Source organism: Solanum verrucosum, unplaced genomic scaffold (genome assembly GCF_900185275.1).
Source record: "Solanum verrucosum unplaced genomic scaffold, falcon-dt-bn FXZP01000012.1, whole genome shotgun sequence".
Lineage (NCBI taxonomy): Eukaryota > Viridiplantae > Streptophyta > Magnoliopsida > Solanales > Solanaceae > Solanum > Solanum verrucosum.
In genome coordinates, this window is record NW_026020063.1 from 570,641 (window position 1) to 583,188 (window position 12,548).

Here is a 12,548-nt window from a genome sequence, read left to right on the forward strand (position 1 = left end):
AGTGACTGAGATGCAGACTTCACCCAAGCTTAGCCTGGAATGATGATTTTTCCCCTCCCTCTCTATTACTTTTTATACTTTGTTTCTGTTTAGTTACATTTGAGGACAACTGCATATTTTGTTGGGTGGGGTGAGGTATTTCCATACCTACCTCATTTGGGTTGTTTTGTGTATATCTATTTTGATGGTTTTGTGAATATTGAGCTTATTGGTTTTGATATATATCTTGGTTTTTGAATTGTGTTGCGGATGTTCTTAGCTTGTGGCCCATTGTTTTGGATTGATAATGGTTTTTGAACCAATTTTAAAATTTTTCCACCTCTAGTGTGTGTGATTGTGGTTGTTCTTCTGCAAATTTGAGTTTTGGTTGTAGTCAATACCGATGACTTGAATAGCGCTCTTAATTGAACGAAATGAAAATGCGGCTATGATGAGGCAAACTAAGTTACATAGCCAATATGTGAACTTTTAGCATCTCGTTATGACTAGTCGGTTGTCGAATGATTCTCGTGTAATGAACATTGCACGCTAGGTAGAAAATGTGGAGTCTTGTTTGATATTGGTACCAATGCCTTATGTGGTGAGGTCGTCTTGAACATTGTCATTGATGACACCTAGAACTTGCCCCGTTGGTCCGATTGATTGAGTGAAGTGAACAGTTGAAATGATCTTAGGCAAGAATTTTGAAGAGTGAGCCAAATTTGACAACATGCCTCTTTTGTGGCCATCCTTGTGAGAAGTGTGAATCTTGTTTTGGCACCCATTAAGCCTATCCTTTTCTTTGAATAAAATTGAGCAACTTTGACCTCTTTATCCATTTACCCATAATCTTCATGAAGTTTTGGTTTGTTTGAATATCTAACTTAGACCAAAAGCCTAAGTTGGAGGTGTAGTGTAAAATAAGGAAAGTCAAGAAGTGTGAATAACTCCCCCTTAGATGGATTGTATTGAAAAAATGGAACCCCTCCATATAAAAAAAAGAGAAAAGAAAAAGAAAATAAGAAAGAAAAGAAAAATACTAAAAAAAGAGCAAGAATTGTGAAATAAAGTGTGTGAACATAGTGAAAAATAGGGTATCCGGTGATTCATGTCTAGTTGAATAATGGGGTGGAGTTTGAACATGTTTGAATGTGAAGGAGAAGGAGAAAGAGTGATTTTCAGGCCATACTTCATAAAGGTAGAAGCCACTAAGCCTAAATGACCATACCTTTACACACTTCCCCGTTACAAGCCTTAAGAAGACCTTCGTGATCTTTAGTGAGCTGAAGTGAATATTGATTGGAAAATAAGTTCAAGCCTATGGGTGGAGTCATGCATGTGTTCGACTCTTTTGAGCGTGAGAGTTGTATATGATTCTTGTACTTTAAACTGTTGAGAAATTTTGTGTGAATATGGAATCATCTTTATTGTGAGGGTATTTGAGTACCTTTGTTGAGCTTGAACCTGCATTTAATGCAAGTATTGTGAACTTGAGCATCCTTAATAATGGTGAGTCACAATGTGAAATTTTGAATGCACAATTGAGCATTGTATGTGTAGTATGAACCTTTTTGTGTGCATTCATGTTGATTCTTATGCAGCACTATTTGAGACATCCTTATTGAACTGCTGATCTTGAGTTTTACTTGAGGACAAGCAAAAGTTTATGTTGGGGGTGTTGATGAGTCCGAGATTTGGACTCATTTAGAGCTTTGTTTTGACAGTTTTAGTGTCTTCAAATGCCTAATTTATGCTATAAACTGATGTTAAAGCCTTGATTTTCAGGTATATAAGCTAAGGAGCAAGGCAAGGACACTAACATGCAAAAAGGAACAGTGGAGAAAAGCGATCCTGGAGATCGCCAAGACCACTCGGTGGTTCGCCAAGTGGCTCTTTTGCTCGCCTAAAGTTCCAGTGTGCCAGTCCCTGGGAAAGAAACCAAGTTGGCGACAGAAATGGCCAATCGGTGAATCTCTGATCCACTCCGCGACAACAAGTTTGATTGCCTAAAGTTACAGGACCTGGAGGCTGATGACCAATGTAAAATGGTGATGGAAAGGAGCAAAGGGCGGATCGCAGAACCACTCGGTGAAGCCCGACTTAAACCGTCGACTGGACTTTCAAGATAAATTTTGGGAAACTATAAATTAAATTTTAAAAGGAATTTTGAGGAGTTCTCTCCAGATATTGCAGTTCCCATTCTAGAGTTAAAGTTTTCTCTTAGTTTGTAGTTCTTATTGTAGACTTTGAGGATTTCTAAGCTTAATTTTAAGGATTCAAGTGGGTTTCTACATTTCTTCAATTTGGACCATTGTAAAGACTTGGGAACATTTACCCAGATCATGGCGAATGTATTTGGTAACCGATTCTCTATTTTTATGGTGTGTGGCTAAAACCCCAATTCTTGGGGTGTGATTATGTGATTATGGATTGAATTAGCTTATGGGTATTGTTAATTACTTATTAAAATTCTATATTGAAGTGGGTTTAATCATTAGCTATGTTCTAATCTATGAATTGTAGTTGCAAATGCAATTCTAACTTAGAGTTCTTAGCTTGCTTAAGAGAGATGTTTTGGGACAAAAGCTCTTGATTAATGGTTTGTAGGTATTGGGTTGATATGGGTTCAGCTCAAAAGAGTGAATCCTAAACCCAATCCTACCCATCTTTCTCGAGAGAGGATGTATTAAGGTTGTGGGTTGTTCTTATTTGCTAAGCTTGTTGATGTTCGAAAGAAATCACTTGAAGCGTGGTAGTTGTTCGAGAGAAAACTATTCCACTCATAGTCTAGCCTACCCACTGATATGTAGTTATTTATTAGTAGTTTCAATTACCCATATAGAGAAATTTGCCTATAATCAATCACATCCCGAGAATTCCTCTTTATATTGTTCTTTTCTCTTGTTTTGTTTGTGTTGTAGCTGATAATTGCAAACCAAAATCCCCTATCTGACATTCGTTGTCACCCCTTTAGACTTGTTTACATGTCTTTTTCAATAATTTCTATTCCTAACTAGTTAGCCCACATTTATACTTCATAACTGAATTTTAACACGTATCGCTCCCTGTGGGTTCGACCCCAACTCTTCGTTGGGTTTTATATTGCTTAACGATCGGTTGCACCTAGAATTGGATGAGATGTGCTTGAAACGTTAATCAAGGGCATTTTGAGTATTTACTCAACTCGGTAAGTATTATTTAATGATCATTATTTCATATATTTTGGGAGTAGTATTAGGCACCAATTTGGGTAAGAGTTAAGACAACTCAAACCTCATAACCTACGCCACCAGCGTAGATAGGATCATACAAAAATTTGGGACAACTCCTCTCCACCCTCAAGAAGGCTTTTCAGTAGATTCATAAGTTGAGTTGTGTTCTACACTCCGGCAAAATATAAGATAATTCTAGCAACGTGTGTGAAACGTTATATTATCACGAGACTCATAGTAATGGTTAGAGAAACTCCTCAAGAAAGTAAAGTATATTTATATATGTATTTCAGTATTTTCTATCATTGAGTTTTTTATGAAGCTTAACTGATTTTACTTCATGCTCATAATTTACTTTGGTTGAGTTATTTTCAGTCTTTCTATTCAGTTATTTGTTTCCTTCATTTTTATTACATACTATATATTTCATGTACTGACGTCATTCGGTGTTGTTTATTTTATAATGAAGATAGAGGCATTCAGGATCATCAACTGATGATTCGTGGAGATCGCATCATCAACTCATTAGCTTTTGGTGAGGTCTCCTTGCTTTCAGAGGACTCGATTTTTATCGCTTTAGTAGTAGTAGTATTTTGAGGTTGTTGTGGGGGATAGTTTATCATATCAAAAGGTATGTGTTCATAAGAGACCTCTAGTACTTAGTTTAGTTCAAAACCTTCCTACCGGCTAAGTTCGTATGGTCAATGTTGGATTCATCGTGTAATACTGCCCAACTCTATTGTTAGAATCTGAATAAGACGTCGTAAGTATATAAACTTGAACTAGGTGATGTCCTACTTGTGCTTATATGTTAAGGGTCATTATTATGTCTGGTAATTGTATGGGAAGTGGTTTAGGGTTATAAGAGACCTCTAGTACTTAATTGAGTTTAAAACCTTCCTACCGACTACGTTTTTTGCATTAGTTCATGCAAGGATCAATTCAAATGACCATATCTCTCATCATATAATGAGTTAGGTGGCCCATGACCTATCACATTAAATTTCTACAAGTCTTCTTTCCAACTCCACCAATTTGGCCTATTTTAGAGTTCGGAGTAAACACGTATGACAATTTCATCAGAGACTACCACAATAGAGTTTTCTGAGTCAGTGACCTATGAACCTTGTATATGGGTAGTAGATTGAAGTACGACCTATACTGTTCGCTCCTGGAAAAAGTCCTGAAAGTCATTTTTGGGTCTGAATCTTACGTACCTAGTTACGGGTCGTACGTAGAAGCATCGATGGGCCCTATTTTGGGTTGGTAGAGTAAAGTTCTGAAACTCAAATTTATGTCTGACTTCCACAGATGGGATCTATGGTCCATAGATCAAACCATCAATCATAGATGGCCTCGTGGAAGGTTTTCGAAAGCTTTTTAATTGGGGTTTCTTTTGTATTTTCTCACTTTTTCTAAGTCTAATCCATGACATTACGCATATCCTAAAAGGGTTTTCATGCTCAAGATTTAGTTTCTACACTCTTAACTCGCTCAAACTCAAAAGCCATTCTAAGCAAGGCAGAAGCTAGGGTTTTCAAGCATATTCTTCAAGTTTCTTTAAAAACTTTGTTCTTCCAGATATGTAAGACTATTCATAGTGGTGGACTAAGTTCGCCCTCACGCCCTACATATAAATTCAGTCAGTAAAGAGTTAAATCTAGAATTCTACCCAAAGTCCCATAATGAAATTCTGAATTTGGTTTGTGTTCTTATTATTCCGAGTTCTAATTGCTTAATTATGAAATTATGATACTTTATGTATTGAGACCCTTGAGTTGTTGTTCATACTTATATCATCACATGAACCCTAGTTGATGAGATTTTGTTAAAACTTTTTGTGTAATTATTTCATGCATTGATTTTGAAATTTAAAGTGAGTCCAAGCATACTTTTAAAGCATCATTTGAGAAGAGTTTTAAGGGAACATTAATGGTCCCAAATATATTATTTTGCATCAAGAAAAAAAGCATTATTCCAATAAAAACATAAATAGTTTTCAGAAGCATTTCAATCAGTTAAAGTAAAGATCAGTTACCCTTAAAGAGGATTTTTTGAGTATTAACTCAACCTAGTGAGTATTATTTAATGAACAATATTTCATATATTTTGAGAGTAGTATTGAGTACCGATTTTGGTAAGAGTTAAGACAACGCAAACCACATAACCTACGCCGCTAACGTAGATAGGATTGTACTGAATTTTGGGCGACTACTCTCCACCCTCAAGAAGGCTTTTTAGTGGATCCATAAGGCTTATGTTCCTTTCTTGTAGGTTTTGCATTGTTTAGTTGCTATGATTTCTACATTATTTTCTTCCTCTTTGTACTTAGATTTGCAATATTTGAGTCGAGGGTCTTTCAGAAATAGCCTAGCGTGAGTGACATTTCACCCCTAATCACAACTCACCCGCTGATTCTTCAACTTCAGTCGGTCGGACCTCCACTTAGTTTCACCTCTCTACCTTTACGAGAAGATCTACATGACTGCATACAATTTATCCTTCTCAGATTCCACTAATAAAATATCATTAAATATATTATCATTGTTATTGTATTCTTAAATGATATTATAAATATTAAATTATCCACAAAACATGACGACCAAGGAGGGGTAACAGCTCATAAATCAAGAAAAGAAAACATGTGGTTTGGAAAGGCAGAAAACGTATCTAGTGTGAAACGACAGACCTCGTGCAGAGGTAAATAAAAAAATGAAGCACACACTAAGATGTGAAATAGATATAATATATTAGTTTTATCAGTCCTGTTGCCTGGTTGCTTGGGGATGTGTATTTGTATAATAACACTCAGATTTAGCATATCTACCACCAATTCATCAATGTCTAGCCCATACCATCATGCAACAACCAAGTTGGCAAGTGGCAACTAACTGGACCAGCACCATCAATATCCTACCATTAATTAATACAAATGTATCGTGATTTCTAAAAGTAGTTATCTCAAATTAAAAAAATGTTATTGTTTTTCTTCATTTAATTTTTAATAGTAATTATTCTTAAAATTATACGCACGTTCATTAGAGATGATGACACAATATAATTGAATAACTATTCAAGAAAGAAAAATTATAACTTAAGGTATGATTGTCAAAATCCTCCTTAATTATGCTATTTTTTTAAGGCAGGTATAAAAGAGAAACATGAGATAAATTGAGACGGATGAAACATATATCCATCTAACTTTCATGTGCACATGCATTGATATATATATATATATATATTAACCCTCCACCCAAGAGCTTTCATGGTGACTCGAACTCACAATCGAGGATTATTTTGCATATTAAGGTAGAAGGTTATAAGTAGATACAGGCGGAAGCATAATATGTACACTACCCCCCCCCCCCCCCCCAAAATCCGAACTTCCACTCCTTACTCTATCTTATCTTATAGTGTTTTGCTAGAAATATTACATATATATACTATTAAATAATATAAACACTAAAAAAAAAAAAAAAGTAACAAACTCATTTGTTTTTTTAAAAGAAAATATATTTCTCTATCAAAATCCCCCAAGCTATGCCCAAAATCCATGAGACACACCTAACCTTTACTAAGGTCCTATTACCCACCCCCCCCCCCTCCCCAACTTATTTTATATATAATTTTCTACCCCTTTTCGGCCTACGTGGCACTATCCTTGAAAAAATTGTCAACACGCGCTGGGCCCACAAGATAGTGCCACGTAGGCCGAAAAGGGGTAGAAAATTATATATAAAATAAGTTCGGGGGTAATAGAACCTTAGTAAAGGTTAGGTGTGTCTCAGGGATTTTGGGCATAGGCTGAGGGGGTACTTATGCATTTTCTCAAATTTAAATTTTGAACATATAATTTCAACCTGAAAGCACTTACATCATGATACTATATGTAGACCCGCAAATTCATAGTTGGAGCCGTGACTAGCTAGCTTCTCGTTAGCATCCTATACAGTGGTGGATTATATTCAGAATCTTTACTCAGGGTTCGGTAAATAAAAATATAGTGTCTTACTCCTATAAATAGCTATTCTTTCTGTCATCAATCTTTCATCAACTAGCTAGTTCTAAATCTTCTTCTCCAACAATGGCGCCACTACTTTTCTTTGCCTTTTTCCTTCTCATTGCTTCTACTGTATGTCTTTTTGCTCACTTGTTCGTTTCTCAACTACAATGAATCATACATTTTAGATCTTTGCCTTTAGTATGCTTATATTAAGTTAAGTTAATCACATAAAATATGAATTTTATCGGACACTTTTCGTTATACATGCTAGCATAATGAGCATTTACATTAGTTTGTTCCTAATCAAATGAAGTTCTATATTGTAGCATTCTTAGAGTTAATTGTTGTTGTCTTAGAAAATCACTTTCTAAAATAATAACTATTAGTTGAGTGATCATCTCAGAAATTAACTGATCAATTGTTATTACGATAAACAACTTTTATCTAGTGTAAACAACTTATATTTATGAGTTGCTAAGATTCTTTCATATGTACCCAAGAATAGTTCACCAACGTATGCTAACTCATTGAACTTTTTTCTTCCTTTTTTTTCTGTTTCTTGACAGAACGGAGCTGCTCCTGGTGCTTTCCCACCCGTCAATGTATCCTCTCCAACACCTCCGGTCCCCATGCCACCAACAACTCCATACCCACCACCCATCCGATTGATCACCCCACCTCCTCCACCACCAGTTAAGTTACCATCCCCACCTCCGGCAGTCAAGCTACCGCCACCTCCACCATCACCACCACTCCCTACTCCCCCCGTTTCACCACCAAAGACGACAGCAGGTATAACACACTTATACCAATAGTACTTTTAATAAGTTCAATCTTTTATTTTTACCTGATCTATTTATCTCCCGTTTCTTGTATCTAGTATTTAGATAATTTTGAATTTCTATCGAGAATTAAAAAAGAAATATGACGGACGCCTTATGCAATGAAAATGGACAATAGTATCAGTCTTACTTCTTCCAATAAAAAACACGAAATTGAAAAAAAGGAAAGACGGGAATCTATACCTTGATTTACAAGTTTTTTTTAAACTGCGTGCATCAAAAGAAGCATGTATGGTTTCTAGGGTTGATAGGGAGATTCCCAATCAACTTATTGGTGTTATATGGTATATGTCAAGATCGAGAATGAGACCAAAGATCTACTATATGTCAAATTCATAATTTATCTAAAACAACGATTTGTAGATTGCATTCCCCTATGCTCGGTGAGATGCAAATTGCATTCAAGGAAAAATGTATGCCTAAGAGCGTGCACTACTTGCTGTTTAAGATGCAAATGTGTTCCACCAGGCCAATATGGAAACAGAGAGAAATGTGGCAAATGCTATGCTAATATGGCCACTCGCGGAGGCAGACTCAAGTGCCCATGAAAATGGTTCATACAGTAGGGAACTGTCTATCTACGCTACATCCGTAGATATCATTTTTTTCTCCAACTGTTTGAGATTAAACCATATCATTAAGTGTAATTTATTATTTTGTATGTGTGTGTCTGCACGTTCTTTTAAGTAATGGAAGGGAACTATTCTCATGTTATTCTTACAGTATTTATGTTCTTATTAGAAATTTATCTGGAGCATAAGTCTTGTTTCATTTGCTTAAAAGCATTTATGTGATTTGCATTCTGAATGAGTGGAATCACAGTACTAGGGTTGTTTGGTATTGAGGAAAATATATTATATTTCTTATTTTTTCATGTTTGGTTTGACAATTTTTGTAAAATATTTTTTCTAGAAAAATAAGTTACTTAAAAATGAGAAAAATAACTTTCTTAATGAAAGTAGGAAAAACAAGTTCACGTTTTATGTTTTTATTGTGTCCTCTCATCCACCTAACGCCCCCAACCCCTACCTCTTGAGTCTTGACCATCCCACCCCGAAGGCCACAACCACTGACACTCTCCCAAGTCCTACACCTATAATATTTTTTGCAAGATTACATAGCAATGTTCTTGAAATAAAAAAAATTGCCTACTTACCAAACAATAAAAAAAAATATAAGTAAAACCAATTTATTTTCCATGGAAATTGTTATCCTCTGTACCAAACACACTTAAATCTCATTTGTTTTTGCAAATTCCATTACGGGCACTTGAATTGGCCATTTCGAAATTATGGGTGCTCAGATTGTGTTTGTCCCCATGCCTTTTTCATCTAACAAATGCAAATCCTCTATAGAAGTAGCAAAAATTCAGCATCTCCGTGTGGCTTTAGATTTCTAGCAACAAACACCAATAAATTCAGCATCTCCGTGGGAATGCTTTGCTTTGCTTTTCTTTCTTTCTTTCTTTCATTGTCGAGACACCAAGATGAGTGAAGGTTAACATTCGCGAAAGTCTGTTCATTTTGCCTCCAGTTAGCAGTAAATATACGTCCTATTACAGACCATTCAAGAAACTAACAAAGAGAGAACAGCATTGTACTTCCAAACTTCCACACCAGTGATAACTGATTGAGTCAACATCAAGCACAATTAACAAACAAGACAGACGTAAATCGACTCATCAGAATTAAGCAACACCTCCAGTCAACTTCCATTTCCTCTTCATCTTTCTCCCTCAACACCTCTAATATCCTCTTGACCTTATTCTTCGCCCGTTCACTTGTCATTTCCTCAAGTGTTGTCATCAACAAGTCCTCTGCAACAGCCTCCTTTCCCAACCCTTTAAACCTAAGTCCACCATGACTTAATCCATATAATACACTAACACAACTCTCGCGAATCGACTCTGTATCAAACTCTTCCCCCCTTCTCAACATACCTAGGAAACACTCCACTGCACCCCTATCAAGCATAACTCCTCTACCCTCTAAACTACCTGCCATGTTACACAGTATTAACAGAATTCGACCCGTCTTAGGACCGGTTCTCGCCATGCTTAACAGTGACTGAACCGCACCAAGTTTAACCAACTTAGCGCAGTTACTCTGAACCATAGAAAGGTGAAACAGAGCTAATGCAGAATCATGTCGAGTCCGTTCTGAATCAGAACGGAGAGAGTGGGTAGGGGTAAGGGACCATCCCCAGACTCTTCAGAACTCGTAGATACGTCACGATTCAACTGTGTCACAGACTCAATAAATCGATTCATGACATCAGAATTACCATTACTATGGATCTGTTGACGAAACTTTTGTGGTTTTGGGTAGCCATTAATGTACGGACGAGATTTTGAGCAGAGATGAAATCAATGGGTTGAGGAGGGTGGATATGTGAAGAAGAGTACCAATTGATAATGGTAGATTTAAGGGCTCTATTAGGGATGATAGTAGAGAAATTGGGCAGAGAAGCATCAAGCAAGATGGGTGTAACACCAAAGGGATTTGCAGGCAAGAACACAGTTACGTTCGAAGGTATGACCAGAAGAGACAATCATAGGGTCAGCCATGAGAGAGACCCAGAAATTGGATAGATGAATTCGATAGGAATAGGTGGAGATTTGTGGAAGGAGATTCTCCATCTTTGCTTGTCAGTCCCCATTGTTGTTGCAGAAGAAATTTTCTGTTAGGTAATATGCGTGAAGGGAGAAAAAAAAAATGTCCGGCAACCACCTTGTAGTTCGACTAAATCTGAATTAGCTTGTAGTCTGACGTAAAGTACCACATTAAGAGTAAAATGCTCCCTAACAAAAAAGACTTCATATGCGAATTACTCAAACTCCATACTCGAATTTGTACCAAGGAGACTCGGACTCGAGACTTCTTGATTAAGGTGATGAGTCATGTTGTTAATCATACATGATACAACTAATAATTTCAATTCTTATTTCTTCACCCTTTAACTTTAATACGTCCTCATTTAAAAAAGAATGACTTTCTTTTAATTTGTTTTAAAAAGAATTGATCCCTCTTCACTTTTAGCAATACGTTAATTTTTACTTTTCACATAACATATTTAAGTCAGACGATTAAAAGAAATTTTATTACATTTGACATAATATTAATTAAGAATTATATGATTGAAGTAAAGAACAACTCTATAATGAATTGTGCTTAAATAGAAGCAATGTCGTTTAGAATACGTGTGCACTTACATTCCAGAATATTGAAGGACCTAGTCTTATAACATAATTTATGTATTAGGATTTTATCTTTGAGTTGTAACGTTGATGTAATCTTAATTTAATAATTTATTAACTAAATTAGGAGTGTTGTCTTCAAATTGGGATAACTTGAAGACTTGGGAACACATACCTTGGGAGATTTATGCTGAAGTTTAGGAATTAAAATAAATTCCTAGGGTTTGTAAGAGTTGTAATCTTAATTCATAACTTGAAGTAGGTTCGAGGATCTGGTTGATTATTGACGTTTAGGAATTAGAGTTAATTTCTTAGGTTATATAGTTTGTAATTTTAAACTGTTGAAGGTCAGGGATTTCGTGAAATTAGAGTTAAATATATAGAATACAAGTCGTGTTTTTTACACATTTTGAGTCATATGTTTTCCACATAAAATAATGTGTTCTTTACTTATTGATCTTACTTCTTTGAAGCATATTAGAGAACTTGTTTTTTAGGCAAAAAAAAATTAAATTAAGTGACTAAATTTAAGATAATGTAGTAAATCAATTTTCTTAAACTACAGATAAATTTGTGATATTAAATTCTAAAGTTGATGTAAAAGGAGCTACAAACTCTACCAATGAGTCTTCAAGAGCAAATGCAGTACCCATCATTATTCCCTTCTTTACATGACACTAACTTAATTCCAAAGCTTCTTTCTTCCTTTTCTTGTCTGCACTCCACTTTGACACATAAACAATATATATATATATATATATTCTGGTTTATTTAATCATTATTTGAATTTTTCGGGCTTATTTAATCATTATTTGAAGTTGGTTGGTCGAATTAATTCAAAAGTATTTATGCCTTTTATCACAAGGTTTTCTTATTTCAAGGCTAGATCTTGAGATTTAGTATGGGAAGATTTTAATTTAACCATCTCATAGTTTAACCATATGGGATTGTCACACCCCGAGTCTACACCCTGGGCGAGACTAACACTCAAGAACCATTGCTGGCTCCAAGCGAACCCTTGGCCTAGCTTAACTCATAGCGGAAGACTTAAAACATTAATACAAAGATTCAATGCATCTTTACTCAATTGTCTAAAAGATAACTTGGAACGTTTAAAGATAAAACATGCAACTCAGTCAAAGTGGCAACTCAAGTCTAAACATAAGAAATAACAATGTAACGACAAATGAACTATTAACTGTCATTGAAGTCTATAACAACTGAGATGGACGTCGGGACAAGACTCACGACATCCTAATGAACTAACTATAAAGCAATAAAAAGGGGTCCTCCGAAAGAAAGAAGGCTCACCAACT

General features: G+C 35.7%; 1 protein-coding gene and 1 pseudogene across 1 annotated transcript; one reads left to right on the top strand and one right to left on the bottom strand.

Annotated features, from left to right (window-relative positions):
* Positions 1-7,275: 7,275 nt before the first annotated feature.
* On the top strand, positions 7,276-8,584 carry LOC125823465 (chitin-binding lectin 1-like). Its single transcript, XM_049502845.1, has 3 exons — positions 7,276-7,323; positions 7,761-7,986; positions 8,505-8,584. The coding sequence occupies exons 1-3, from the start codon at positions 7,276-7,278 to the stop codon at positions 8,582-8,584; spliced, it is 354 nt and encodes a 117-aa protein (XP_049358802.1).
* Positions 8,585-9,385: 801 nt separating this feature from the next.
* Positions 9,386-10,694, bottom strand: LOC125823466 (U-box domain-containing protein 40-like; annotated as a pseudogene).
* Positions 10,695-12,548: the final 1,854 nt, after the last annotated feature.

Coding starts and splice junctions, on each gene's coding strand:
- LOC125823465 (XM_049502845.1), top strand. CDS start 7,276: ATGGCGCCACTACTTTTCTTTGCCTTTTTCCTTCTCATTGCTTCTACT. Junction 7,324..7,760: donor TCCTTCTCATTGCTTCTACT/GTATGTCTTTTT, acceptor GTTTCTTGACAG/AACGGAGCTGCTCCTGGTGC. Junction 7,987..8,504: donor ACCACCAAAGACGACAGCAG/GTATAACACACT, acceptor GTGTTCCACCAG/GCCAATATGGAAACAGAGAG.